The 26,682-nt window shown below is 40.7% G+C and overlaps 1 protein-coding gene across 6 annotated transcripts in view; it reads left to right on the top strand.

Moving 5' to 3' along the window:
• Window positions 1-26,682, top strand: part of phf21ab (PHD finger protein 21Ab) — a 43,331-nt gene that overhangs the window by 9,832 nt on the left and 6,817 nt on the right. The window contains exons 2-18 of one of the 6 annotated variants that reach the window (XM_061721550.1): window positions 304-343; window positions 1,043-1,094; window positions 1,361-1,450; window positions 2,455-2,487; window positions 2,591-2,656; window positions 6,906-7,055; window positions 8,558-8,794; window positions 9,636-9,722; window positions 10,226-10,564; window positions 15,276-15,383; window positions 16,122-16,173; window positions 16,252-16,331; window positions 20,062-20,122; window positions 24,467-24,573; window positions 24,970-25,125; window positions 25,492-25,567; window positions 25,641-25,744. In XM_061721550.1, coding sequence (XP_061577534.1) covers window positions 1,053-1,094; window positions 1,361-1,450; window positions 2,455-2,487; window positions 2,591-2,656; window positions 6,906-7,055; window positions 8,558-8,794; window positions 9,636-9,722; window positions 10,226-10,564; window positions 15,276-15,383; window positions 16,122-16,173; window positions 16,252-16,331; window positions 20,062-20,122; window positions 24,467-24,573; window positions 24,970-25,125; window positions 25,492-25,567; window positions 25,641-25,744 — 1,788 coding nt within the window. In that variant the 5' untranslated portion in view covers window positions 304-343; window positions 1,043-1,052. Of the gene's footprint in view, window positions 1-303; window positions 344-1,042; window positions 1,095-1,360; window positions 1,451-2,454; window positions 2,488-2,590; window positions 2,657-6,905; window positions 7,056-8,557; window positions 8,795-9,635; window positions 9,723-10,222; window positions 10,565-15,272; window positions 15,384-16,121; window positions 16,174-16,251; window positions 16,332-20,061; window positions 20,123-24,466; window positions 24,574-24,969; window positions 25,126-25,491; window positions 25,568-25,640; window positions 25,745-26,682 lie in introns of all 6 variants that reach the window. The other 5 variants (XM_061721548.1, XM_061721549.1, XM_061721547.1 and 2 more) reach the window with 5 other exon arrangements.

The following is a 26,682-nucleotide window of genomic DNA, read 5'->3' as shown; positions in this document are numbered from 1 at the left end:
GCTCATGACTGGAATTAATATTTGAATGATGAAGTGATTATTTTTTATTTGTGTTAGCTGAGTTTATAATTATTGGTTGTTTCATGTTTTCAGTTGAAAGATATTGAAGGGGAGAACTTCAGTTCTTGAGAGTTAAATCCTGACTTTCACTAGTCGTTTGAAGACTCAATAAAAAAGTCTTTATAAGACCATTACTTGGAGCCGAATAAAGATGGTTTTATTATTATTATTGTTGTTGTTATTATTATTTGGAGGAGCTGCAGGCCAGCCTTGGTAACAGGGTGTGTTTGTTATGTTTTACAGGGCAGCACAGAGGGGTGGAGTCCAGTCCCACAGCAAGGTGGTGAGTCGTGCTTTCTTTTTTATCAAATTAAAAAGTGAAAAATCTGCAGGTAACTCGTATCTTAATGTAACCTCATAGGAATGTTGGTAATTAAGTTATGAGTCGCCTACTTTGAAAAAGGCTTTTGTTTTAATGATACAGTTTTACATAATTTGACTGACCTGGTTACACTGAGCAACTTACTTCATCAACCTTACATCAGCAATTCAATTTTATTTATATAGCGTCTATTGCAACAGCAGTTGTCTCTAGGTGCTTTCCAGAGACCCAGAACATAAACCCCCGAGCAATTAGTGTATTACATAAACAGTGGCAGGTAAAAACTCCCTAGGAGGGAGGAAACCTGGATCAAATGAACATGAACTTTTTTTGATACAGACTGTCGAATGCAAAATTAGCATTTTTCTTTAACTAATCACCTCCGTCTCAACATTTCATATATTGTTTTTGTGAATAATGTGCAGATCATTACATTTTCTTGTAATGTTTAACAACATTTTATGTATCACCTCAATGTTTCTGGAGACACATTTGTGCTAGTGCAGTAGCGTATACTGTACTCTGTATGAACTCATTGATAAAAGCAGAAGTGTGCTCTTCTTCACTTGTAAGATGTTAAATTGGGATGAAACGTTTTTTCTTTGTGACTTTTGGTATTAACTGCAGTAACCTGTGCAGTCTTTTTGTTTTTGCTTCCAGCGCCACTTTAATGCTTCAGTTGGATGGTTTTCCTACTGGAGACGGTGTTAAGGTAAAACCCCAGTGCTACAGTACTACTTCCAGTTATAATACTCCTGTTTACACTCTGCAGTTCAAAGGAAAAGTACATGTGTATTTGTAATAGTCCGACAGGACCTGATTGAGCTTCAAAAGAAATTGCCAAGAGAGGACGTCCTAGTACGGCTGGACCTCATGTAGCCATGACAACAGTCTCACTGCAAATACAGAGCATGAGATATCTGTGGAAGCTCTGTTTAGACCTGTGTCCTTTCTGTGTGTGCGTGTGTGTGCGCTCAGGCTGATCGATCGGCTGGCAGACTGACTGGATCTATGATGGAATTACAGACGTTACAGGAGGCTCTGAAGGTGGAGATCCAGATCCATCAGGTGAGCTGTGTTTCCAGGTCACTGGGTCAGAGAGTTGCTGAGCTTTGTGAAAATGTTTTCTGTTGTGTGTGTGTGTGTGTCTTAATTGCGGTAAATGTGAAAGGGTCGACAGCAGCTTTGATTAGCCGTTGCTCCTCAGATGTCAGCATTAGACTGTCAGCTCGGTTTTATCTCCGTGGGAAAAAAAGTGATCAAAAAGATGTCCCACAAGAGTGCAACGAATGACTTTGCGACGTGAACGCTGGAGAGAGCAGAATCAGCAAGCAGCTGAACAGTTATTTTCTGAGGTGGGCTGTCAAAGCCGCTGCACTGGGTCAGAGATGAAATGGGATGAGCTCAGGATGCTCGAAAAGGTGTTTTATAATAAATGTTTTAGCTTTACTTTGAAACTCCAGATTTAGTGGGTTTGAGCCAAGACGTTTCTAAAGCCTGAAAGAGTGTGAGATAAGGTAGATGTCCGTGCAGTCGCAGTTTCAGTCCTACCGGGAAGACTTACTTTTCTGCTGAGTATTTAACTATAGGATGTTTAGTGATGAGAATAACAATGTGCTGACTCAAGATATCACAAAGATTTGGTTTGAGGAAAACTAAAAACAGTTGAACAAGTACTTGTGGAGACGAGGAATAAAATGTCCTAATTAAATCAGTTTCTCGAAAAATAAAACAGCATAGTAATGTGAACTCTGTTGCTGTTTTTTTTTCATATTTCATGTTGTTTCAGTCAGCAAACTATTTTCGTGATGACTCTGTCACATCGAGTGTTTTAAATGGCAAACTTAAGGTTTTGTCAGAGACCTGGTCGTTTCGTCTGCTGATCTTCAGCTCTGAAAGACCTTTTTATTCTGAAGAATGATGCCAAAGGAGTTTGATTACAAACGTCATATGCGTTTTGCTCTGATCTGTATGCTGACTGAGCAAGTGTTCCACCTGGTTGTGGTTCCTAGTTGTGGCCACTTGATGTCACTGTTTTCTGTTTTTCTGACTGTCTTTGTTGTCTTCCGCAGAAACTGGTTGCTCAGATGAAGCAGGACCCTCAGGTAATCCTGTCAGATATTTATTTGGTTAGATTTTGGAAATCAGCAGCTCACATATCAGAGTCCAGTCTGTTTTCTCACGTTTAACTGGCCCTTTTTTCCTTAGAACGCAGATCTGAAGAAGCAGCTGCATGAACTTCAAGCAAAGATCACAGCACTCAGCGAGAAGCAGGTACCGTGTCACATGTCACTTAGATTCTACAGCGGCAAAAAAGCCAAAGGAAGACTTCATGTTTATATTTGAATTCATCTTAAAACACTGGCTCCCATTCAAAACCAGAGCTGCACTGCTTCAGAGATACACAAGATCTTACATTTGGTTAAAAAAATATGGTGGCTGTAATTTCTAGCCTAATGTAATATTTTGAAGGATTAATCTGAAACTGAAAACATTGATTTTACTGTAATACACCACAAAGAAATGTGTAAAAGAAGACAAATCCCTTCAGTCTAAAATGCTGCATTTATAATAGTGCTGGAAGGATCATTTTTAATGTTAACAAAATAATTATGTGGACATCTAAATAAAGAAGGGTGAAATATATTGGCATATATAATGAATGAGGGGAAAAAAGATTAAAGATTAGAATCAAGATCATAAACGCATCAAATCCTCAGATTTTGTTTACCCTTTTCAGAAGGATTTCAAATGAATTTTCTTTTGTTTACTGCTTGATAAATGGACTTGGATTAAGTGGGATCAGCTCTGTTTTCAGTGTGAGTGATGGACAGAAGCGCAGAGTGAGTCTGGAGTTACAAACTAACTGAGATGAAACACAGAGTCTGAGTTACCTGTTGAAAGTCCAGCCGAGTGCTCTGGGACCAGATTCTGGTTCATCTTCCTCAGCAGCCAATCAGAAGAGAGGACTAAACCGTGAGCGCTGTGGTGTGTGTTGTCTGTGCTGTAGACGACGTGTGTAGAGGTAAACACAAGTTTAAACATGCGTCTATGATAACTAGAGGTGTCAAATTAGCGCATTAATTACGATTAATTAATTACAGGCATATTGAGCGCGTTATGTTTTTTAATCGCTTAATCTATTTTTTAATCTCTAACTTTACTTTTTCTGTTTGCGAGTTGCCTTTATTAGAATGGCAAATGTTCCTGCCAAGTGGCTGTAAATGGTTAGGACTGCATCTGTTCAAGTCTGTTAAAAAAATTAATAAATTACTTTATAAAGCCCCTTTTTCGTTGTAATATATCAATGTTTTGATCCGCCACAATAATGTAATGAATTTAAAGGAAAGCACCTCAAGTTGAGGGATTTTCTCAGCAATTTTTAGGTGATATTAAAAAAGAGATTAATTAGATTAGTTCATTACAGATCTTAATTAAATAATCGCCAAAAAAATGGAATTGCTTGACAGCACTAATGATAACAGACATGCAGTGCAGGAGAAGTGTTTCATGCTGCAGCTCAGCCACAGAGCTCAGAAACTTCACACAACAAGGTGTCATCAGCTCAGATCCAACACTTTCAAAGGCCCATGAGATGGAAACAAAACCCACTTATGTCGCACACTACTGCTATTATTCATCAATTTAAAAGAAAAAAAAAGTTTTGTCAGAATTGTTTAAAACGGTTTTGAATGTCCTCGGTCTTGTCTTATGTTTGTCTTTGTCTTCCTTTTTTCTTTTTTTTTGTGTTTTCTGCATTTGAATAATGCCGATAATGTAAATATGGCTACAACGGCTCGTATTTCAAACTGATTTCATTTTTCTGGCAACAATGCCGTCTGAAGACTCTGAATGTGGATATGCGTGTCTTTGTTGTATTCTGAGTTTGATTTCTTTTTTATTGATTTATCTTTTCTCTCGCTGTTTTTATTTTTAGTCACTTTTTGTTAGCGTTTCTATTTTTATCCAGCCCCTTCCCATTTGGCTATATTTGTTGTTCACGTGAAAAGCTTTGTGCGATCCTCTTTGACATTAGTGTGCGCCGACATCACAGCCGTTTCTGAAGCTCCATCTGATCACACATGTTTTATGAGGTGAGAGTGTCGCCGTCTGTCTGAACGGCACTGGCAAAAACAAAAGGCACCTCACTGGTAGAAATGTGTTTGTGCATTTCATACCAGCCCTCTCAGCTCCAGCTCGTGCTCACACATGGGTCTTCATGTCCGGTGGCGTTGGCACGCATGTTAATGCCATGTGCTGCACGGTTGAGAAAATAAAAACCTGATCTACACACATATGGAGACTATGAAAGTGAGGGACTGCTTGTTGCACCACTGATGTTGGCTGTTTGTTCTTTATAACCCGGGCTGATGATAATAATAGACCAGGTTTCACATCCATTAATACCTGCTCAGAGCACTTCCAGGTGAAAACTGTTGCCATTGAGATTTTGATTTTTTTGAGAATAAATGTTTCTGTTAAATTAAAAAAAAAAAAATCTTTAATGGAATGTATTCTATTTTTCAGTTTAATTTTATCATCAACACTGTTTTCATTTATATTCCAGTACTGACCGACTAGGGAAAAAAATATTTTTTTGAAAGAACAATTCTGCTTAATTTTCCAAACTGTACAGTTATATTTTGTGAATATTTGTAACTAATCTGAGAGGATTTTTTTTTTTCTTCTTAAAAAATAAAAGCGTCAGACTGGATTGATAGCGCAGAGATCACGTAGAACATGTATGTATGTGTAATTGGGGTGAAGTGATGCTTTAAAAGCACAAATTGATAAGAGCAGTCGGGAGTCGGTGGCGAGTCCTCCGAGATGAAAGTGGCTCAGCAGCAGCTGTCAGCAGATAAAGCCGCGCACATTATGAGCTGCAGGTCAAACTGCTCTGTGAAAGGAGCGCACAGCTCTCCGCTCTGCTTTTTCTTTTTCAACCGCCTTTTGATTGTGTATCGCTGCATTAGGTGGCTGCTTGAGAGTCTAGTGTTGCCGAGCAACGCATGAGCTTTGTCCTCTGATTGTGAATTCAGGCGTCAGCGTTGGCTCTGTGTGTGACCTTCTGCCTCTACGCTCCACCACATTACGGTGTGCGCTGTTGTCCCATTCTTATCTCCGGGCCCATAATGAGCTGCGGCAGCAGCCAATCAGATAAAGACAGCAGCAGGAACCCTTTCAGAGGGCACGTCTATCTGTTGAATACCTAATCACAGCCGCACAAAAGCTAAATTTAAATCGAAGATGTCAATGAACTGAAATGACAGGAAAAAAAGAAGTAATTTCCACTTTCCAACGCGATGCTAGGCGATTTCAAATAACTCCACATGTCTTTGCACACGAAGAGACATTTAATTAATTGATCTTTGTTTGCACGCTCTACCTCAGAATGATGCTCTCGTCTCCATAAACAGTATGATGCATTAGAAGGAAAAACAGAAAATAAGATGCCACTGAAAGTCAAGGAATCGGTGCACAAACAGCCGGAACCTTTTTGCAAATTAGATCTGATAACAGGCATAGTATTTTATAAGTCGGGACAATATGGAAAATGTTCATTTAAGAAGTAAATAAAAACACAACAGTTGTTACATTGAGTGTAGGAACCGTAGTTCTGTAAACTGATGCGTAGTTGTCATGACGGACCGGAGTTACACGACTGCTGATTGAAGTGTCAGCCTGTCTGTCCCAACAGGTCTCTCTGACCGTTTTTATTTCTTCTTTTTTAATTCATCTCAAACCTTCCTCAGCTGCCTGCCGGCTGGGACTTCTTTCTCACTGGCTGAAGGACGTACCGACTATACTTTTTTTTTTCTTTTTCCTTTGGTTCCACAGAAACATAATAAAAAAAAAAGAAAAAATTCAGAATATTTGTCAAAACATGATATTCGATATTTGCTGTAGGCAACAGAAAGTTGAAAATAAACGTCACAGACACACACCTCTTTTATTCAGAGTCCTAGAAGATTTGAATATCAGCACTAATGCAAATAAACGGATTAAGGTGACTCCCACCGCGTATTGGACTATTCTGCTCTCCTTCTGTTTGAAATTTGACAGAAATCTCTCCAAACTGTGCTGTTGTTGCTGCTGTTTTAGTGATGAGCTGAGTTAAATGTTAGTGTGGGATCAAAGAGGACCTTAATCCAGTTAAAATATACATTTTTATGAGACTCTTAACTGTTAGTCAAGTTATACTGGTGTTACTGATCATAAGGTCATGTTCTGCTTCATCATGATGCAGTTGACTCAGTTACTATAATGTTTGAAAATCACTATTTCATTTTTAAATGCAATTATGAGAAAAAATATGTGTAAATTAGCTTCAGCTGTTACAGCTGTTTGCATAGTTTTTGGTCCTTGTCTACCTGTTAGTTTCACAGAGGTACAGTAGCACATGATTGACGTGTACTTGCTGTTGCTCTCGTTGTAGTGAAGCAAGAGGGTTTGTGCAAGAGTTTGAGTTGAATGAGAGAAGTCGTGTGTGCCGGAGTAACGTAGTATGTCCTCTGATTTTCAGAAAAAGGTGGTGGAGCAGCTAAGGAAGGAGCTGCTGGTGAAGCAAGAGCCCGAGGCCAAGCTGCAACTGCAGGTCCAGACTCCTCCAGCAGGGGGCGACATCAAGCCGGCCAACCTGCTGCAGAGCCAGCAGATACCAGCACTGCAGCAGGTGAGAGGCACCGCTCACAAGCTAAGCAAGGTCCAAGATTACACACATTAGCAGTAAAAGTCACTTTGAAAGGACTGATGTTTGTGCTGAACATTGTTAAGCAGACTTAGTGATGCACTGACGCGAACTCGTGAAATACTGTATGTACACTCGTGGTTTACTCAAAGGAGCTGAAGGCTGTTGCAGGAAACCAAGATACGGGATTAAACTGGGATATGTCATTTATCCTGGCAGAACTTAACTCCCAGGCGGTGGCACAAAAGCAGGGACGGATAAATTACCTTAGGGATTTATTCTGTGCAGCTAGCCTTGTGGAGAGCAGGCTAACAACAAGGATTTCTTAATCCGCCTGTCACTCTGATCACAAATCAATTTATTCAGCAGTTCCTCCTGATCTTCTTTTTGCTCTCTGCTTGTTTTGGCCGTGTGCTTTATTTCTTTTCAAGAATTCCCCAAACTGTTGACTTGACCACACCTAAGGTTTTTGCCACCTCTGTTTTAGATTTGTCATTTTTTCCAGCCCAGTGACGGCCTCCTTCCCTTGCACTGACATCTCTGGTCTTCATCTCGGTATCTCCAGTCAGGCAGCTGCCCAATACCTCCTACTCAATGCTTGATATCAGCTCCAGACCTTTTCTGTGATTTGTTTGTTAAAGTGATGACACAATTGACCAAACTTGGCCTATGAACTTGTTTTTGGTCAGTTGTCCCAAAATCTTTTAAGCCCTTAAAATTGAGGTATTTGTTTAAAGTGGCTTTTAGTCTTGAACGTTGTTTTTTGTGAAAACTCTTAGATTAAAGCTGAAAGTCTACACCTTGTTCACATCTTGAATTCATTGTGGTGCTGTGTAAAAGTAAAAATCATAAAAAAAAAAAATCAAATACTTCTGTTCCTAACTGTATATGTCATATAAAGTCATATAAAGCCATAAAAAGCCTGCGCTGCCTGCACCAGGAGCATGGCCTCTGTAAAGGACGCCCGCTCACTCCACTGAGCTATCCAGGGCCCATCGTCTTTGTTTTTGATGTTAAGATCTGTATAATGAAAATACATGAATAAATTATGGCTAAATTGTTCTTGTTATGAAACTATGAAGATTAATATGAGTCAAGATTTTTTACTTCAAAATATCAGTTTCTGTTTTTTCTAGCTTCAACTTCTCCAGCCTGTGAAAACATTCTTTCATGAGCTGCTTCTGTAGCTGGACACAAATATTTGCACTAATATTTTTTGTAAGCACATTTTTGATCCTGTCAAACAAATGCAGAAGTGGCAAATATGCCGCTTTATCTAAAACGGATGTGAAAAATAGTTCAATGGATTTATTTCTGTTTATGTTTAACCAGGAAAAGTTTGTTAGAGTTACTGTTCTGGCCAAAATGGGCATGAGCTCAACCATAACGTATAAAAGATTTGAATCAAAGCAACAACAGAATAATACTAGAGGCATACACCCACCAACCCCTCTCATTGTCTCATAAGTCAATCTGTCCGTCAACAGACGCTGACCGTCACGCCGGTCCTCACCACGAAGACTCTACCTCTGGTACTGAAAGCTGCCGCCACGCCTGCCCTGCCCGGCTCCGTCCTGCCACAGCGCCCGCCCACCGTAGCTATGGTGACTGCAGCCATCACCAAACCAGACTCACAGAACACCCCCATCAACCTGCAGGTGGCCAGCAAGCTGACCAACCAGACCTCGGAGCCGGTGCGGCTGGTGTCCAAGAACGCCGTTGTGGTAAGATCCTCCCGTTCACCACCGCCCTCTGCTCTGACGTACTCAACAGTTTGTGTTGTGATCTGTAGAGCCGAGGAGAGCTGCTGTCTCTAGGCGAGCATTTGGACGCTGGGATGCTCAGATGCTTCACCTCAGATGCTTTTAGACCACTGAGAAGTGTCCCTGCACTGAGAGAAGGCTCTTCCTGTAGTCGTAATAGTGCGCCAGCACACTGTGGTGTGAGTGGTGGCCTTTTATCAGCAAGACTGACTCCGGAGGCAGCGACGGCGCCTGAGTTCAATAGTAGCCATGATGCTGTTGTATTTCTGTCAGACAGGTATATTTCCCAGTGTCTCTGTGGATCACTGATCAAGACGAGGAAAAGCAGTAAATATCAAAATTCGCCTGCCGTCCCCAAACTGTTGTTGATTAACTGTAGGGAGAGTTGTTCATATCCTTCACAGGCAGTGAGTCCCCAAAGCTCAGGACCTCAGCACCGAAGCCTCAGACTGTGTCACTCTTTTGATTGTGATATCCTGAAGAGACTCAAACTGTCCAAAACCCCCAAATCTTCTATTTACTAAGAAACAAAGAAAAAAGGCAGTTTCACAAATTTGAGCATCTATAACCCCTTTGAATGCTGGCAACCGCTTTCCAGTGAATTTCTCTCGAGTTTCTAAACGCGTCAAGTCTCCCTGCCTCTGTTGTTGTGTTTAAACTCTGTCCGCGGAACCGTCCTGTAGAACCTGCAGATGTAGGACGTGTCAGTCAGACATCAGCAGACGCGTCGGTGTAACAGCAGCAGACTTGTGGTTGTACCAGTAGATCCACAGATCCACAATCTGCTGTGGTTTTGTCTCAGGTGCAGGCCACCACTGCCCAGCCAATCAAAGTTCCTCAGTTTGTTCCTCCTCCTAGACTGACGCCTCGACCCACCTTTCAGCCTCAGGTGCGTCGCTGTAAGACTCGCCTCTAAACCCTAACCCCCCCTACCCCCTTCCTCCCACTCCCCCATCAGATCAGTGTTTGTGGCCCCCTCCCGAGGTGATGTGCTCACTCTCCACCAGAGGACAGCAGCGCACCAAAGCAAACACTCATGCCTTGCTCGTGGCACTAAAATATTGTTTGCTCTGTGCTGCCTCTTCTCATCTCTTCTCCTCTCGTCGTGCTTCTTTTGATTTTCCAACTGAACTCGTGAACAGGTTGTTTTCAAGGTTTCTTGCTTGGGCGTGTGTGTGTGTGAGAGTGAGTGTATGAATGTACGCACGTGTGTGTGTGTGTGTGTGTGTGTGTTTACTTTTTGTGGTAAAAACTCATTTTCCTGCAGCTTCTTGGTATTTTGTGTTCCTGTTTGTTGGTTTGTTTTAACCCTGTAAGAGTGGAGATGTTGGTTACTCAGCCGTGACCGGTCACCTGAGTGCTGTTTTCTGATTGGTTGTCTTTCATCAGCAGGTTAGACCAAAACTGGCCTCGCCCACAAATGTCCCCATCGCGCCGGCCCCTCCCCCACCCATGATGGCGGCCCCCCAGCTCCTGCAGAGGCCCGTCATGTTGGCCACCAAGCTGTCCACGTCGCTGCCCTCGGCCGCTCCCATCCACCAGGTACGCATCGTCAACGGGCAGCCCTGCGGCAAGACCGGCTCCGGCCCGCTGACCGGCATCGTCATCACCACGCCCGTCTCTGCCGCGCCGACGCGCCTCGTCAGTCAGGTGCTCAGCAGCCCGGCCCCCATCCCCGCCCCAGCACCTGCCCCGCCCATCCAGATCAGCAGCCTGACCACTGAGCCCAAGGTAAGATTACTGAGTACTTAAAGTACTACCAGAACTGCTATTGTGTGATGAATTAGTCATGTGAGTACTGATTCTTTACGGAAGAGTATTAGGGCCAGGCAGGAGAAAAATAAAGATAATATTTTAGAGGAAGATTTTTTTTTTCATCGTGCACTTCGTGAATAAAAAAGTCGAAATGTCGAGAAAAAAGTCGAAATGTCGAGATTAATGTTGAAGTACAATTTCGAGAAAAAAGTCGAAATGTTGAGAGAAAAAAGGATAAATTTTGACTTTATTCACGAAATTTTGACTTTATTCTTGAAATTGTATTTCAACGTTAATCTCGACATTTCGACTTTTTACTCAACATTTCGACTTTTTACTCGAAGTGCACAATAAAAAAAAATCTTCCCCTCAAATATTTTTTCTACTGCATGGCCCTAATACTCTTCCGTAGATTCTTCCTGAACAACATACATCATGTGAAAAAAGGTACAACCCCTTTCATTTTAGTTTTTACCTGGTTCATATAGCAGATATTAACATGATGTAAATACAACACATTACATATTTCACGTCATTAATTACTGAATGAAAACATAACACGACAATGTCTAATAGGGGTGGGCGAAAATATCGGTTTGGACATACATTGCGATACTATTTTTTTTCTTTCAAATAAATCTATAAATTAAATAATACTGTTAATTTCATATTATGTAAATAATATGAAAAACGTATGCAAATATGTTGTAACTTAAGCTTGTATGGTTACAATAAAACTGCATGGATAATTTGAATTGCATTGTTTTGACTCAGTTTGTCGCATGAATTATCACTATAATCTGATCTACGTGCAACTCAGATTTTAAGATGCATAATGCCTTTTACAGTTTTCAGCGCACGATGTGTAACATTGGAATATATTGCAAAATTTGGATTTCGTGTCGTGACTCAAGTATTGTGATGTGTATCGTATCGTGAGATCCTTGGCAATACCCACCCCTAATCTCTAAAAAATTACACAAATCCACAAGAAGAATCCACTCAAGAGGAACCTAGTTGAAATACTGTGGTTATTAATTAATGTTCAGAAATAACAATAAACTGAAGGAAGATTTAAAATAAGAGCCGTCAGAAATCCTCCTCATCAGTGTGAGACACTAATAATCACATACAGAGAACTTCACTTCAACTTATTGCTGCTAAACATGGTTCTACAAAACCTTGGAGATGAAGGTGCGACTATCTTTTAACCCACATAGATGAAGTTACTCTGCACACATGTTGTCCTTAAAATGATCAGAATTTTCAGTGTTTCAGCAACAGGTAACGGCTGTTTGTTGCAGAATTAATTTAATCGTTTTGAGGTGTTCTATTCAGACTTGGACCAACTGCTTTTGCATTACTGGTTCATACTGTTGATGTATATCTTTAAAAAAAGAAAATACTTAGTTTTGCTTCTATTATAGCTGCATATGTCAAGAGCTATTTCCAATGGAGGATTGGTCCACATTTAGTGTTGCACAGAGCGTCTGTTCCAGCAGGAGTGTGTGTGTGTGCTTGTGTGTGCGGGCACGGACATGCTCTGGACTTGGTAAAAATAAATTGAGAGAAAGAAGTTGAATCCCTGATCCGTGTCCTTTTGTTGGATTCCGATGCGAAATGTTCAAGCAATGTTTCTTATTTCTAGTGATACTTGTTTACGAGTGTTTTCAGAATCAACTCTATTCGCTTAGTTTGTGCAAACAAACGAGAAATTAGATTCGGCAGACTTTGTGTCTCGAGGTTCAATAAATAAAAGATGAGAATAAATAAGTATAATAAGAAGCTACAGCATTCAAAAATATACGAGCACTATATAAAAGACAGAGCCAATATTTCCAGACTTTAAGATGCAGCACAAATATCCGGCACTCTGTGACTACTGACGACGGCAGCCTGAGGGAAGAAAGTGTCTCTGTGGGGGGTTTGGTACGCTGTGCTCTGAAGCGTCTACCAGGTCGTTTGATAGCTTTGTGTGAAGTGTGAGGAGTCTGCACACAATGGATGGACGGAACTGCTGTTAAGAGATTTATGTGGAGGCCATTCACTACTGCATAATGCTGGGGAAACTCCAGCGTATAATATTGTGATTAAAGTGTTTATACATTTTAAATGACGGGACTACAATCAGCATACTCCACAAATCTAAAAGCCATTATTTCTTAATTCAATTATAACCTTATTAGGTCACTATTCACGTAGTAGTTTTTTATTAAGTAATCATGCATCCAACGATGCATCACAAAGACCAGAATGGACAATATATAACCACATACTAACATAATTGGCTATTTTATATTTGCTACTGAAATAATCGGTACTATGAAGAATTTTCATAATTGACTATGAGGTTGTTTTTCTTCTTCCGTTCCTGTATTTATGAGCCGAGCTCTGCTCTGGACTCTGGACTAATGTGTAAAGATGTGAGGGCTGTCTAACTGAAGCGTCTTCCATCGTCACACCTGCTGAGGCCATGTTACAGGAAAAGGACAGATGCTTGCTTTGCTGCAGCCTCTTGCTGTTGAATTGCATTTGTTTGGCTGTCAGATTCATCAGCACTGGAACTTACTGCTCGTTGCAGCTGGAGCAGTGTGATGTTCAGACAGAGGAGCCCTCGGGGGACAGAGTGAGGTTGATTTATCACTACTCAGACCTGATTTATTTCAATAAGATGACATCTCGCTGCTTTAAAGCGACGAATGTGAAGCGTGTGAGCGGTCTGTGGGCGTGTGGTTGTCCTGAGGTCAGAGGAGATTTCACCTGTCCATACTTCATCCATGGCTTTTATATAGTCAGACTAAAGATGCTGCAGATGTCAGGTAGGTTTGTCAGAGCCGTTTTCTCTCCAAGTGTTCACTTATGAGACGCTGGAGGCAACTGATGATGACGGCAACAAATTGAAGGTAAAAACTACAACCTTCTGTGGAAGCTGAGTTCAGAGACAAAAGCTTTAAACTATCAAAAGCTTCCATATAAACATAAATCAGAACATAAACTACGCTCAACAACCCTAGAAGTTAGTTCGTGCCTGGATGATACAGTACCTAGCCTGAGAGCTCACACCAGACTGATAAATACTCGACCGACTGTTTTATTCAACTCTTACTTTTCCCATGTCAGTATTTCAGCCACTTCCTTTTTTGTAGGTCTAATGTAGTCATGACTCATGTGTTGAACTGGCTCAAGTTGTTAATGTTGAACCACAGATGGGAATACTGAATACCAGCTGGGTGCTATTAGACCTTTCAAAAATCACATCCTGTCTCCATAAAGTCCTTAGACCGTGGTCTTCTCCTGCTCCTCTGTTTTATTTCCTATTTGAGTCTGACATTAAAAACTGCTGCTTATGATTCCAACAGTCCGTTTTGTAAATACGCTCTGATTGCTTATGTCTGTTTCTTCATGATGCACTCAGTGAACAGTAGCTTACCAACATGAGGGAAGGCTGATCTCATAAAATATTAAACAAAGTAATAGAGCATTATCAACTTCTATAAGTGAATTATACACTCTTAGCCATAAAGTTGGAATAAAACATTGTTGACCTCCTGGACCTTCACATCTGAACAGACTTGGGACACCCAAATGTGTATATATATATATATATATATATATATATATATATATATATATATATATTGGAAGTTGGAAGTTGTCTTTTTCTCTGTATAGATTCCTTGATGACTCATAGAAGTCAGATAAAACTAGAATAAAGGCAGCAATCAAAATATTAATTAAAGCTGCAAGCAGCGATGGACGGGCCCTCGCACCTTTGTGCACGTTCAGGCTGCAGTGGAAGCTTGTATGACTTGCATGTAGATTCTTCAGGTCTGGACATTTAGCGGATGACACCACCCACGACTCTCTATATCAAACCATTCAAAAGTTATGGCAGAAAGTAAGAACTATCAGATATCGACCAATCGACCAAAGTATTAACTGCCGAAGGAATGGCATAAATTGCGAAATTGCATAAATTGCGCCAAAATTACACGATTAATTGAAAATGTCAGTTTCGGCCATGGTGCCAAGAGACTTTTCTTTAAGTTGCGACATGATACAGGTGTGTACAGATTTTCGTGCATGTACGTCAAACTGTGTTGTGGGGCTTGAGGCACAAGGTTTTCTAGGGGGCGCTGTTGAGCCATTAGGCTACGCCCATTAATGCAAACTATTAAATATCAAATGTTTCGCCAGGCCTGGCTTGCGTGCAAAATTTGGTGACTTTTGAGGCACGTTTAGGGGGGCAAAAAGGCCCTCCTTTCACCGGAAAAAAATAAAATAAAAAATAATTCCTACAGATACAATAGGGCCTTTGCACTGTAAGTGCTCGGGGTCTAATTATAATAGTTATCGTTTCTGAAGCCAGGCAGCAGGGTCAGTGAAGTGTTCAGGGGTGTTTATGGTGTTTTGAGGACGCAGCAATTGGGATCAAGCAAGTATTCAGCAGCAGGTGAAAGCAGGGGCACCTGGGCTGAAGGAGCCTTTTGAATGTCTCAGATCACATACCGGCATTAAAAGCCGTTTAAACACCAGTTGCACCTCAGCGGATCTGGTGTAGGTGAAGCTGTTCTTTCCTACCCTTTTCATTGTGTGAGCTGGATCAACATTTTGCCCAATGACAGCGGCTCCAATGTCTGTTGACTCTGCCGTGATCTTTTCCTCTTTCTCCTCTTCTACTCAGCAGACTGTTAAATCGGGAGGAGCAGAACAGAAGGCAGTCGTCAGCCTCCGCCCCTCCGCCACCCCTCCACTGTCTCCAGCTCCCAGACCCAAGAAGGAGGAGAACCCAGAGGTAAGAGCTGCACACTGATCAAATCCAATCAAACTTGATTTAGACAGCACTTTTCATACAACAGAAGTGCAAAGTGCTTTTCATAATAAAATCAACACCAACACACTCAGTCATGGTTAAAAGCAGCCATCAGGACATTCTCACACACATCCTCACATTGTTACCCACACAGCACACATATATACGGAAGAGTATTAGGGCCAGGCAGGAGAAAAATAAAAATAATAATTTAGAGGAGGAAGATTTTTTTTTTCATTATGCACTTCGAGAAAAAAGTCAATGTCGAGATTTATGTTGAAGTACAATTTCGAGGAAAGTCGAAATGTATTTCAACTTTATTCTCGAAATGTCGACTTTATTCACGAAATTTCGACTTTATTAACGAAATTGTACTTCAACATTAATCTCAGCATTTCGTCTTTTTTCTTGACATTTGCTACTTTTACCTCGACATTTCGACTTTTTTCTCGAAATTTCGACTTTTTTCTCGAAGTGCATAATGAAAAAAAAAATCTTCCCCTCAAATATTTTTTCTCCTGTATGGCCCTCATACTCTTCCGTACATATAAAGGCCCCCCCACATACTGTACATTATTACATTTAATTCTTTCTTCTTTTGATCTTAACAGGGACAGTTGTTGGTGAAGTTTGTGTCTTTATAGATTAAATCAGAACAACATTGCCTATATTTTTGTTAAGTGAAGGCCACAGAGACTAAAACCATGGTTTTTCTTCCAGAAACTGGCCTTCATGGTGTCTCTGGGCCTCGTAACACATGACCACCTGGAAGGTGAGTGGCAGCTTTAATGGCAGCACATCCCTGCAGAAACAAATGCTTCCTCTCTGACACTGACATGTTCCATTACAGAGATTCAGAGCAAACGGCAGGAGCGGAAGAGGAGAACGACGGCCAACCCCGTGTACAGCGGAGCCGTGTTTGAACCCGAGGTAAGTTTGATCGTTGCTCGCGCACCGAGACGTGTCACGACTGCAGCCGGACAGTGCAGCTCCTACAGACAAACACACACACACTAGCCCAGTACAGCCTTGTATCGTCACTCCAGATATTTATTTACTTTTTCTCTTAGAAGAAAACAGATTCATCAGATTTTTGTGCGATTGTAATTCGAGTTATTCCGGCATATATACGCAACCCACGCTTAGCTGAAATCCTGACTGCCCCGGGACTCCCCCTTCCGGAAATGACGAGCCGCGGGAGCAGGAATAATAACAGTCGGTAACAGAAGAAGAAGAAGAAGAGGGAGATTTTGCGTGCATCTTACCTGCAACCTGATCAGGCTTAGTATGTACGAACTTTACAGAGCTGCTGCATCATTACCACCCATATTTCTGCATGTTGGTCCTCCTTCACGCTTGTTTACTAATTGTACCGGAAGAATGCCAACGAGGAAGTGCGCGTGAGTCGAACGCACCTCACTCACTAATCGATTGTCTTCTTGCGCATGTATACTCAGATTTCTCTGAACCTCCAAGTTTAATCTTTAGCTAGATTGTTGCCAAGAGCTTGATTTAGATGTGCATGTAACTGCACTGACTGTGACTTGTTCAGATAGAGACGATGTGTTATAACTCCGTAACTCACATCTCATCTTTGACTTGTTTGTAATCTCATCATCTCACAAACTGCAACCACCACAATATTGGAGCTCATTGGAGCCACCACAAAGTGTCACTGCAGTATCTTTAGTGAGCTAAAGTAAATCATCTGTAGTTGATATGACAAGAGAAAAGGTATGATGTGGTAGACTAATGTAGTTTATGAGCCACAGAGGTCCAGTTTTAGTTAGTGACTAAAATGTTTAGGATCATCTGCACAAAATGATGAACTACATTTGAATTCAGTCCAATATTTTGCTTTTGATTGATCTTGACATGATTTCTAGAAAGACTTGTGATCAACAGAAAAATTAAAGAAACACCAAGCTAACTTTTTACATTCAGTAGAACCACCCCCCCCCCCCCCCCCCCAAAAAAAAACCCCCCAGATGAAATAGAGCTGTAAGATAACAAAGGAACAGTTAAAATGCTTTATTAAAAGTATTAAAAAAGTTTTCCTAATAATGCTTTTTCCTTTAAAACAGCAGTTTGCGTACGGCAAAATATGTAACATTACTAGAATTAGGATGAAAAAATTGTTCATATGAGTATCAGTGACAACTTCACAGTCTGTGAAGATAAATTTACCACAATGATAAACTAAGTACTAAGTAACTCAACAACAATGATCATTGAAAAAGTCCAGACAACTTAGTTCAGCAACATACACACAAAACAAAGTGTATTTTATCCCCACAGACCGCTGGTTCATGTCTTTTCAGCAGCTGTGTTTGATATTTGCTTCATCTGCTCTTAAGTCTTGTATGCATGTAAACATTTGTGAACAGTGATTCTGAAGTACAGCAAGGATCCTTTACCTTTGAGTTAACACAACAACAACCCCACAGGGGGCCCTGGAGTCTCCAAACGGGTAGTACCTATACTGTACATACTTAGTACAAACTTTAACCCTCAGGTTGTGTTCATTTTAGGTTCAACAATTTTGTGTTCCCAGTCATTAAGACTCATCATAAAATCAGTAGAAATACATATATTACCATAACTTGTGGGGTTTGTTTTCTTAATCAACTTCAGTTCTTGTAAACATTACAGGTGTTTAATCTCTGTCTGTTCTTTATGGCCTGTATACCTCCTTTATCTGAGCTTATGCATCTTCAATTTGATTTCCAAAAACCACAATTCCTGGATTATTTTGACTCCAAGAAATGATCAGCTGAAAGATAGTATACTGTTTATCACAAACTGCTTTCTGTGAAAGTTCCCGATGACTTTTGTTTTGAAACCATTTAAAACTTGTTCACATTCACAAAAAGTAACACCTGTGTTCTCGGTTAAAAGTGACCGGGAAGATTTTATTTGTGTACAAACTAACTTATCCCAACACTACATGTGGCAGTTTAACATTATTCCAAGATTAATACATTAAAAACCAAATAATAACAATAATATTATAATTTTCATCAGTCTATCAGATTCATTTTAGCCTGATAAGAGAAGAAAACTGAAAATCGATAACAAAATCTGGCTTCAAAACTCGGTGGATTGAGTTAACTCAAACTTGAGCGTGTTTTGTCTCATGCACAGGTCGGACAATGTGCACAGGTTGTTGCATTGCTTACAGCTTAAGAAAACTCAAATATCCTATCTACAAAAATTAGAATATTGTGGGAATCTTAATCTTAAACTTTAAGCCATAATCATCAATATTAAAATAATAAAAGGCTTGGAATATTTCAGTTGATTTGTTTTTTTAATTGCATTACAGAAAATAAAGAACTTTATCACAATATTCTAATTTTCTGAGACAGTCCTGTATACATTGCATTTATGGCACATTATGCTTATATTTAACATCTATTGGTGTACACAGAGTGCATCTCCTCCGTTTGTCCGCTCTTTCTTGCAGCAAGAGGTCTTGCTTCTCGACCTCTTGTCTCCCTCACCATTCCTGCAGAGGCCGGTGTTCGGGGGAAAGTGTTGGCATCGTTGAATATGGGGTGCCAGCATGGCTTTCCCCAACTCTTCCCCAAATAGCCTCTTCTTGTAAACTATGAACGCATTGTACGCAGAAAAATCTAAGATGTGGAAATATGTGCTGTCTTCCTCTGACAGGAGTATGGGCCACTAACCTGCAAAAGTGCAAAATGTAGATAAAAGCATGAATACATACAAGAGATACCTTGTGTTTTACATGATGAATGAAGGCATCATTATAGCTAAATACATATAAAACATGTTTACATATTCAAATGGACAAAAGCGATGCAGTGTTGGTCATAAATGTGTACCCCACCAAAACCTACTTTTATAGTGCAGTTCAAACAATCTGATGAGAGAAGAAGTACGTAAAAAAAAGAAAATCAACATATCTTATTGAGGTTGTCAACTCCATCTTTGTCCATGTTGTAATCCAGGATGGATGGAACCTGTAGGTGGGAGAGACTCTGTTGGGCAAAGGTTCTTGTAGTGGTTGCCAGGGAAACCAGGTGTTTTTTACACTAATTTGTAGTTCCCCCATTCATCTCTAATGACAGGAACACCAAGAGTGTAGTAAAGTTGAATAAAAAGCACAAAATTGTATGCAAATTAACATAATTACTTTTTTGTGTTGAAATCCTCATTTCTCATAGACAAGGTCATGGAGTCTTGGGTCTGATCAAATTAACTACATTTTTCAGAGATAAAACATTTAAATCGGTCAAATAATGCCCAGAACACAACATGAGGATCTAACTTGGACCAGGTCTGATTATGTTTCCCTGCTAGTAGCTCACAAATGTTGACGCCTCAGTAACATTGAGATCAATCCTGAATGCTTTTGTGAAAACAAAGTAAAATGTTAATTTAATATTTTTATTGGATTTCTCTATTGCAAACTGAAAACATACAAGGGACAGTTCTTTTCCTTTATTTATTCTTCAGGGGAGTAAAGTGTTGTTTCAGCAACTATAATAATTACAAGTTCACATCTATATATTCTGATTCTTTATGGAAAGGGTCTTTCCCTTGCTGATCTGACCCTACTCTTGAAACATGGAAGGTACCAGGAACTTCTAACTATGTGAAAAGTAAATGTGCTTCTTTTGGTCTTGTGTTTCAGAGGAAAAAGAGTGCAGTGAGTTACCTGAACAGCCCTCTGCACCAGGGGACCAGGAAGAGAGGTCTGTATGAAACACCCATCCACAGGTCACAGATGCAGAGTCAGACTAGACACTTGAGTAGAGTAAAATCAGACTGGAGCGCGGCACAGAAGACTGTCTTCTCCTGTGTTACGGCTCAAAAGAGTAGACAACTAATCTCTTGTTTAGCACTAATAATATGCTGTAAAACTCACCTTCCTCCCTCTTCTGCCTCCTGCTTCCTGTCACTTCAGTCAAATGTCCCATCTGAAGCCAGATTTATGCTCTTTTCCTCAGAGCTCTCGCATGAAGCCGCCTCAGCCGCTTCTGGCTGCTCGTGATTATCCAGCATTTAACGGCTGCAGACAGAGTTCAACGTGCTCAACACGAGCCATGATCACACATTATGATGCATACTTAAGCTTCATTTATTAGAAACATAGAGTCAATGAAAAGATGCAGTTGTTTTGTCTCGGGGTTTACATGGTTTATGAACTCAGATTAAACTTATTATTATTATAATTATAACGCACCTTGTTAAAGCTTCACTGGGTTTCACCTGTGAAACATCATACCCAACACCACACCTTCCCCCTTGTTTCCTAATTGTTATTGTTATTCGTGAAACTTAGTGGACTATTTTTTGTTTTTTTAAAAGTTAATCAGGGGTAATCAGTTTGTAAGAGACTCGCAAAAAACTCATAATTAGCAACAAAGAGTCACTTTATCGAACAAGTCTGGTCTTGTTTATTAAATATTCCTCATCAAATATGTTAACAAACCTCTTAATCGAAAAACTAAATATAAACAAATCCACAAATGATAAAATAATGTATGAGACAAATATGCAGGTTTAAGAGAGGGGGAAAACACAGAATTTGAAAAACATGCAATAAAAAGGAGGCGATTTGTGTCTGTTTAAAAGGAAAGCCCAGATTGATAGAAATAGAATTAACGTGTAATATAAATATTTAATATTGTAATATTTAATAATAACATTTGCATATTAAGCAAACAGATGTGGAACTATTTCTTTTTATTCTTGTGTAGGATGTTACGGACATCTAGCGCATATACATAGGAACTGAAGTATTTAGACAATGACAGTGTTTTCTTGATTTTTACCTTCATACACCTCCACAGTGGATTTGAAATGGAACAATCAAGATACGACCAAAGTGTAGATTTTGAGTTTTTATTGATGAGGTTTCAGAAAAACTTATATTTACTATTTACAAGGTAGACATGTTAAATGTAGCGTCTCCTTCGTCAGGGACCGGGAAGAATTTTACAATTGACAAAAAAAAGAAATACATTTTTCAGGGATGAGCCCTTCCCATCCCACTTCAAGCAGATTAAGAAAGTAACAAGTCTGGAGTTGCTAATCAGGTATTGAGGATATGGCAGCTGTTTGACTGGAGCTACCAACATGAAGTCTGGGGAACTGATGACACATGACCTCCATGCAAGTGATGGAGGCATCATTCAGCTGAAGAAAAAATATATATATATATTAATAGAGATGGCTAAAACCTCAGATGTGTCCAAATCAACTGTTACAATCTTGAAAAAAACGAAAGCACAGATGATCTGAGCATTATCAAAAGGCCTGAAAGACCACAGAAGACAACTAAATTGGATGATCATAGAAAAGATGTATCCGTATGGGGAAGGGAAGGAGAAGCTTGTGATCCATAGCACACCACGTCATGTGAGAAACATTGTAGGGGGAAATCATCACAATTTTTGGGAGTTGCGTATCTTCCGTCGCACGTTTAAAATGGTCTGCTTGCTCATCATGCAAAAGATAAAAAGTTTGATTTTATGAATTTAAATTAAATATTCAACTGCATCTAGATAATCTGTTAGTTTCAGAGCTCAACACATCATAGTTTTTTTTAACTAAATCGGTCTGGTTCTCCTTTGAGAGATTGACTCAGTTTGATCAAACTGATCATTCAGGACAGCAAGCTGCGCGTGTTACTTTTACACTGCTTTTTTTAATTGTGAATTAAATAATTTTAGCGACAAGCTTTCATGCCAAACGCTTCAAGACAGCACTATCAACTGTGAATGCTCGTTATTTCTTTGCCCCGTCTTGTCTCATTTTAAAGATGAACACAGATTAAGACAGATAAGACAGATTTCCAAGGAAATCGACAGTCCTGCAAGAGTAATGATGGGCAGCTCCCGCTGACCTCCAGGCGCTGCTGGAATTAGATCAGGCTTCATGGCTCTGATAAAAAAATAAAAAAAACTGAAATCAGATTCGGCCTTCGTCTGAACTTGTAACTTTGTCTGGGAACAACAGAAATGCACCCTGGCAACTGTAGGAAGTACTTACCACGAACATCTTCAGCATCACACGTTAAAGATGAGAGTGAAGGTTTCTACTTGTGTTCAGTTTTCCATCCAGGACTTGTTGGAGAACAGTATCACAACCTCCACAGTCAGTAACACGACTAACAAGAAGCTGCTTCTGTGACGTCACAACTTAAATTACTACACGCTTCCTGTTCAAAGATGCTCGCCTGTTTAATAAACTGACTTCAGAAGTTTAACTTGAAACATTTCTATGCTGAAGAAGCTGAATGTCGCTGCTGTTTGTAACAGGCAGTGTCAGATTTTACCACACCTGTAAACTGAATGTCCTGTATACCCACAATGCTTCAGTATTTGAGCCTTTTTATTTCTTCTACTTTTTTTGTTTTTTTCTGCTGGATGTAAGCTCTTAATGGTTCCTGCGGTCTGCTTGTCATTCCTCAAAGCTGAAGCTTGTGTCCTCATCCAAGGCAGGCAGGGTTGCAGTTGCAATATAAATAATTTTAAGTGTTGAGTAGTAAAACTGCTGGATATTTTCTCTTTTGAGAATATTCTGTGTAATTCTTGGACATCACAGTGGATCAGCAGTTACTGAAATGCTCCGACTGGCCCATCTGGCACCAACAACCATGCCGTGTTTGGTCAATCAGATCATTGTTCTGCCCCATTCTGATGCTCAGCTTAAATCTGAGCAGGTTGTCTCAACTGTGTCTATGTGCGTTGATTGCTTTAAGATTCTGTCGTCTCACTGAATGACTGGATATTTGCATGAAAGAGCGGTGGAGTAGGTGTACCTAATAGTGTTTCGTGAGCGCATGTCCATAAACTGCATATGAGAAGTGAGCATGGTCACAATGACATCATCTGCTGATTTGTGACCTGCTGTTCTGAAGCTTTGAGTTCTTCTTTCAGTCAAGCTAGAAATGCAAATTTGCACAAGAAAGACTGAAAAGAATGGGAAAGAACAGCCTAATATCTATTCACATGCTGATCATAAAGAGAGTGTGGAGAGTGTGGAATTAATGACACTCCAGCAGCTCGTGTGAAACGTTAGTTGGCTTGTCACATGGGAGAACTTGATGTTTTTGGTGACCCCTGTTGGACGTCATTGGTACTGCACATGGATGCTGTTCTCACAAGGGACTGCTGGCCACGTCCATCTTTACAAAGTCGCAGACTCAACTCAGTCTGTACTTTTTTCTGTTTGACATTGTAGAGAGTAGCTGGTACTTTTTCTATATCCTCTGAGGGAACGTTTATAGCAATATGAGCCGCACTAAAGAGTGGCATTATAAAACAGTGCTGACCCCAGCATCTCTCCAGCAGCACTGAGCTACTGCACACACCAGCACTGTGTACACATTTGCTGGCAGAGGTTACAAAGCCACGACACTAGTCATAAACTGAGATGATGGATTCACACCAGGCTCTGAAGTATTCCATTACCATGCAGACTTTGAAACCAGCACTTCCAGGCTTTGACATTAGACCTGGGGCTTTTTCATAAGCTACAGTATAGAGAGCATGTTTTTGCAGTGCCAAAAAGTGACATGAGCTAAGCCGAGCTTTAAAATATTGTAGAAAACAAGTTGTGGATTTCATTCCTTCAAAGGGGCCCCAGGTGTAGAAATCAGAGTTCCTCCGATAGTCTGGAAATGTATGAAGTTAACATGTAGTTTAATTTTTATTAAACGAAACTCTCCACCGAGTGATCAGATATTTGTAAAGCAAATGTATCACGGCAAGACTTTACTCCTAACTTAGCTGGGGAGACAGGAAGTGAGTGGGTGTGGTACCATCTGACACGGTCCCTCCAGCAGCTCGGTATCAGCGGTCAGCTTCAGCTTGCATGGATCCGGTCTCTGCACTAACACTGCTATCTGTGCTTCTGACTCCTCTTCCTCCTCTTCCTCACTGCTCCCCTGACTCATGCTAGCCAACGAAGACTCCCTTTCCAAGGTATGTCATACAGACTGTCTGTTTTTGTTTTCTCCCCCCTCTCCATCTTTCTTTTTTTTTTTTTTTTTTGTTTTCCGTCTTTGTCGTCTGTCTCATTTCACCCAGGTCGCCCACCCAAATACAGCAGCGTCACGGAGCTGGGCAGCCTCACCCCGACCTCCCCCTCCAGCCCCGTCCGTCCTCTCCCCCTGCCCAGCCCCAGCTCTGGGGATGTAAGTAATCATGGGGGAGACGGACACTTCACAGGGTTGGATACCCTGTCACACACAGCTCTATTGGCCCGGTAGCTCTGTCACTCATTCACACCCCCAGACCTCCACACACATGTGTTTGTCTCCATGTGATAACCATCACTCATCAGTTTATTTTTTACTTTGACTCAGCCTTACAAAGTGAACAGTGTCCCGTAGGCCAAAAGCATCCATTAACAACTACTACTCAGATACATTCTCACTCCCAGGTTTAAAAGTAACTTAACATACATGACCATTAGAGCTCTTAACCAGGCCAGCTGTTAACTAAACCAGATCACAGCGCCTCACCGCTCCACACGTGGTTGGTGGGCTCAGTTGGGCAGGGAAACTGATTGGTCCAATTCTTCCTCACAGGGAGACATCCATGAGGATTTCTGCACTGTGTGCAGACGCAGTGGGCAGTTGCTCATGTGCGACACGTGTTCTCGTGTTTTTCACCTGGACTGCCTGGATCCACCCCTGAAAACCATTCCTAAAGGCATGTGGATCTGTCCAAAATGTCAAGATCAGGTAATGGCAGCAGCTGAGACTGATCCAGAGTCAGGGGGAAAGGGGGAAAAAGCGGTCCAGAGAGGGGCCTGACAGGGACAGTAGCTACACTTTGACATAGAAACTGCTTTGCAGATGGGCCTTCTGCCAAACTGTCCTGAACTTTCGGACTGTTCAATCCTTTGTAAGCATTTACATGATGCAGTATTGTTTTTTGTGCTTATGTCTCATTCATTGTGTCATTAAGGATTGACATCTCACATCCATTCACTCCACTGCTCGTCCCTCTTCAGCCCCGCCACGGCACGGTGGCTGCACTAGACTTTTATTTTTTCATGTTTGTTCCGAGTCGAAGCCTGTGTGACACCTCCGAGCTTCTCTCTCCAGATCCTGAAAAAAGAAGAAGCCATTCCATGGCCTGGCACCCTGGCTATCGTTCATTCCTACATTGCTTACAAAGAAGGTAACAAGCATTATCTTTTTCTGTGCTGGGACAAGTGAGGACGCACTAACGGTTTCTCGGTCCTCACTTGCAGCTAAAGAAGAGGAGAAACAGAAACTGATGAAGTGGAGTTCTGAGCTGAAACTGGAGAGAGAGCAGCTTGAACAGAGAGTCAAACAGCTCAGTAACTCCATAACGGTGAGCAACTCCCTTAAATACGCTGTACCCAAAACTCAAGTTGTTCTTAAACTGGGAATAAAAGGCTCATCTGTTGCAACCAAACAAGAACCACATGGTCCATGGTTGCATGCAGATATTCTGGCTAGATGACCTACCAAACTCTGTCCCATCCGCAGGGTCTGTACCTACTTTTAAGAGCAAGCTAAAGACTCAGCTCTTTAAGGAGCACTAATGCATCTAGTAACTTTTAGATGTAGCTTTCTTATATAAGGGGGAAAATATATATATATATATATATATATATATATATATATATATATATATATATATATATATATATATATATATATGGTGGCCAAATTAACGAGTTAACGCAGCGTTAATTCCTTGCCGTATTGACGCAATTGAAACTTTTAACGCATAACGCAAAAGTATATTTTTCCGTAGCCGAAAAAACTGCAGCACTTCCGGCTCCGAAACAACAAACCAATCACAACGTCACAATGACCGGGAGGCGGAGTGTTGAGGAAAAGCTGGTTTGTGATTCGTTTACTCGTCTGTCTTTCAATCAGCAAGCAATCACAAAGCATGTTGTTAAGACACGAGTCACCGACGGCGCCGCCGATAGACATATAAACGTAGACGCCGCATCGAGTGTTCCTGCCCGCTGCTGCGATACGTCAACGACGCCGCCATATTGGATGTGGCAAGACTGCGCTGTAAACTAATACAAGTAAAGGGACTTATTTTCATAAAGCACCTTTCTACAAAGAAATGTACGTTTTACGTCTCATTTATTCATTCACACACGCACTAATATACTTGGGAAACAGTTAGGCACCAAATATAATATATTTAATTTTCTGAGATGGTAAAAATAAGAACTTTATTGATCCCACATAGGAGTAATTCATGTTATATCAGCTATAGAGAACAAGGTAGTGGCGAAAAACAAT

This window comes from Cololabis saira, chromosome 5 (assembly GCF_033807715.1).
Source record: "Cololabis saira isolate AMF1-May2022 chromosome 5, fColSai1.1, whole genome shotgun sequence".
Classification (NCBI taxonomy): domain Eukaryota; kingdom Metazoa; phylum Chordata; class Actinopteri; order Beloniformes; family Belonidae; genus Cololabis; species Cololabis saira.
This window is presented reverse-complemented; position numbering and strand designations above follow the sequence as displayed.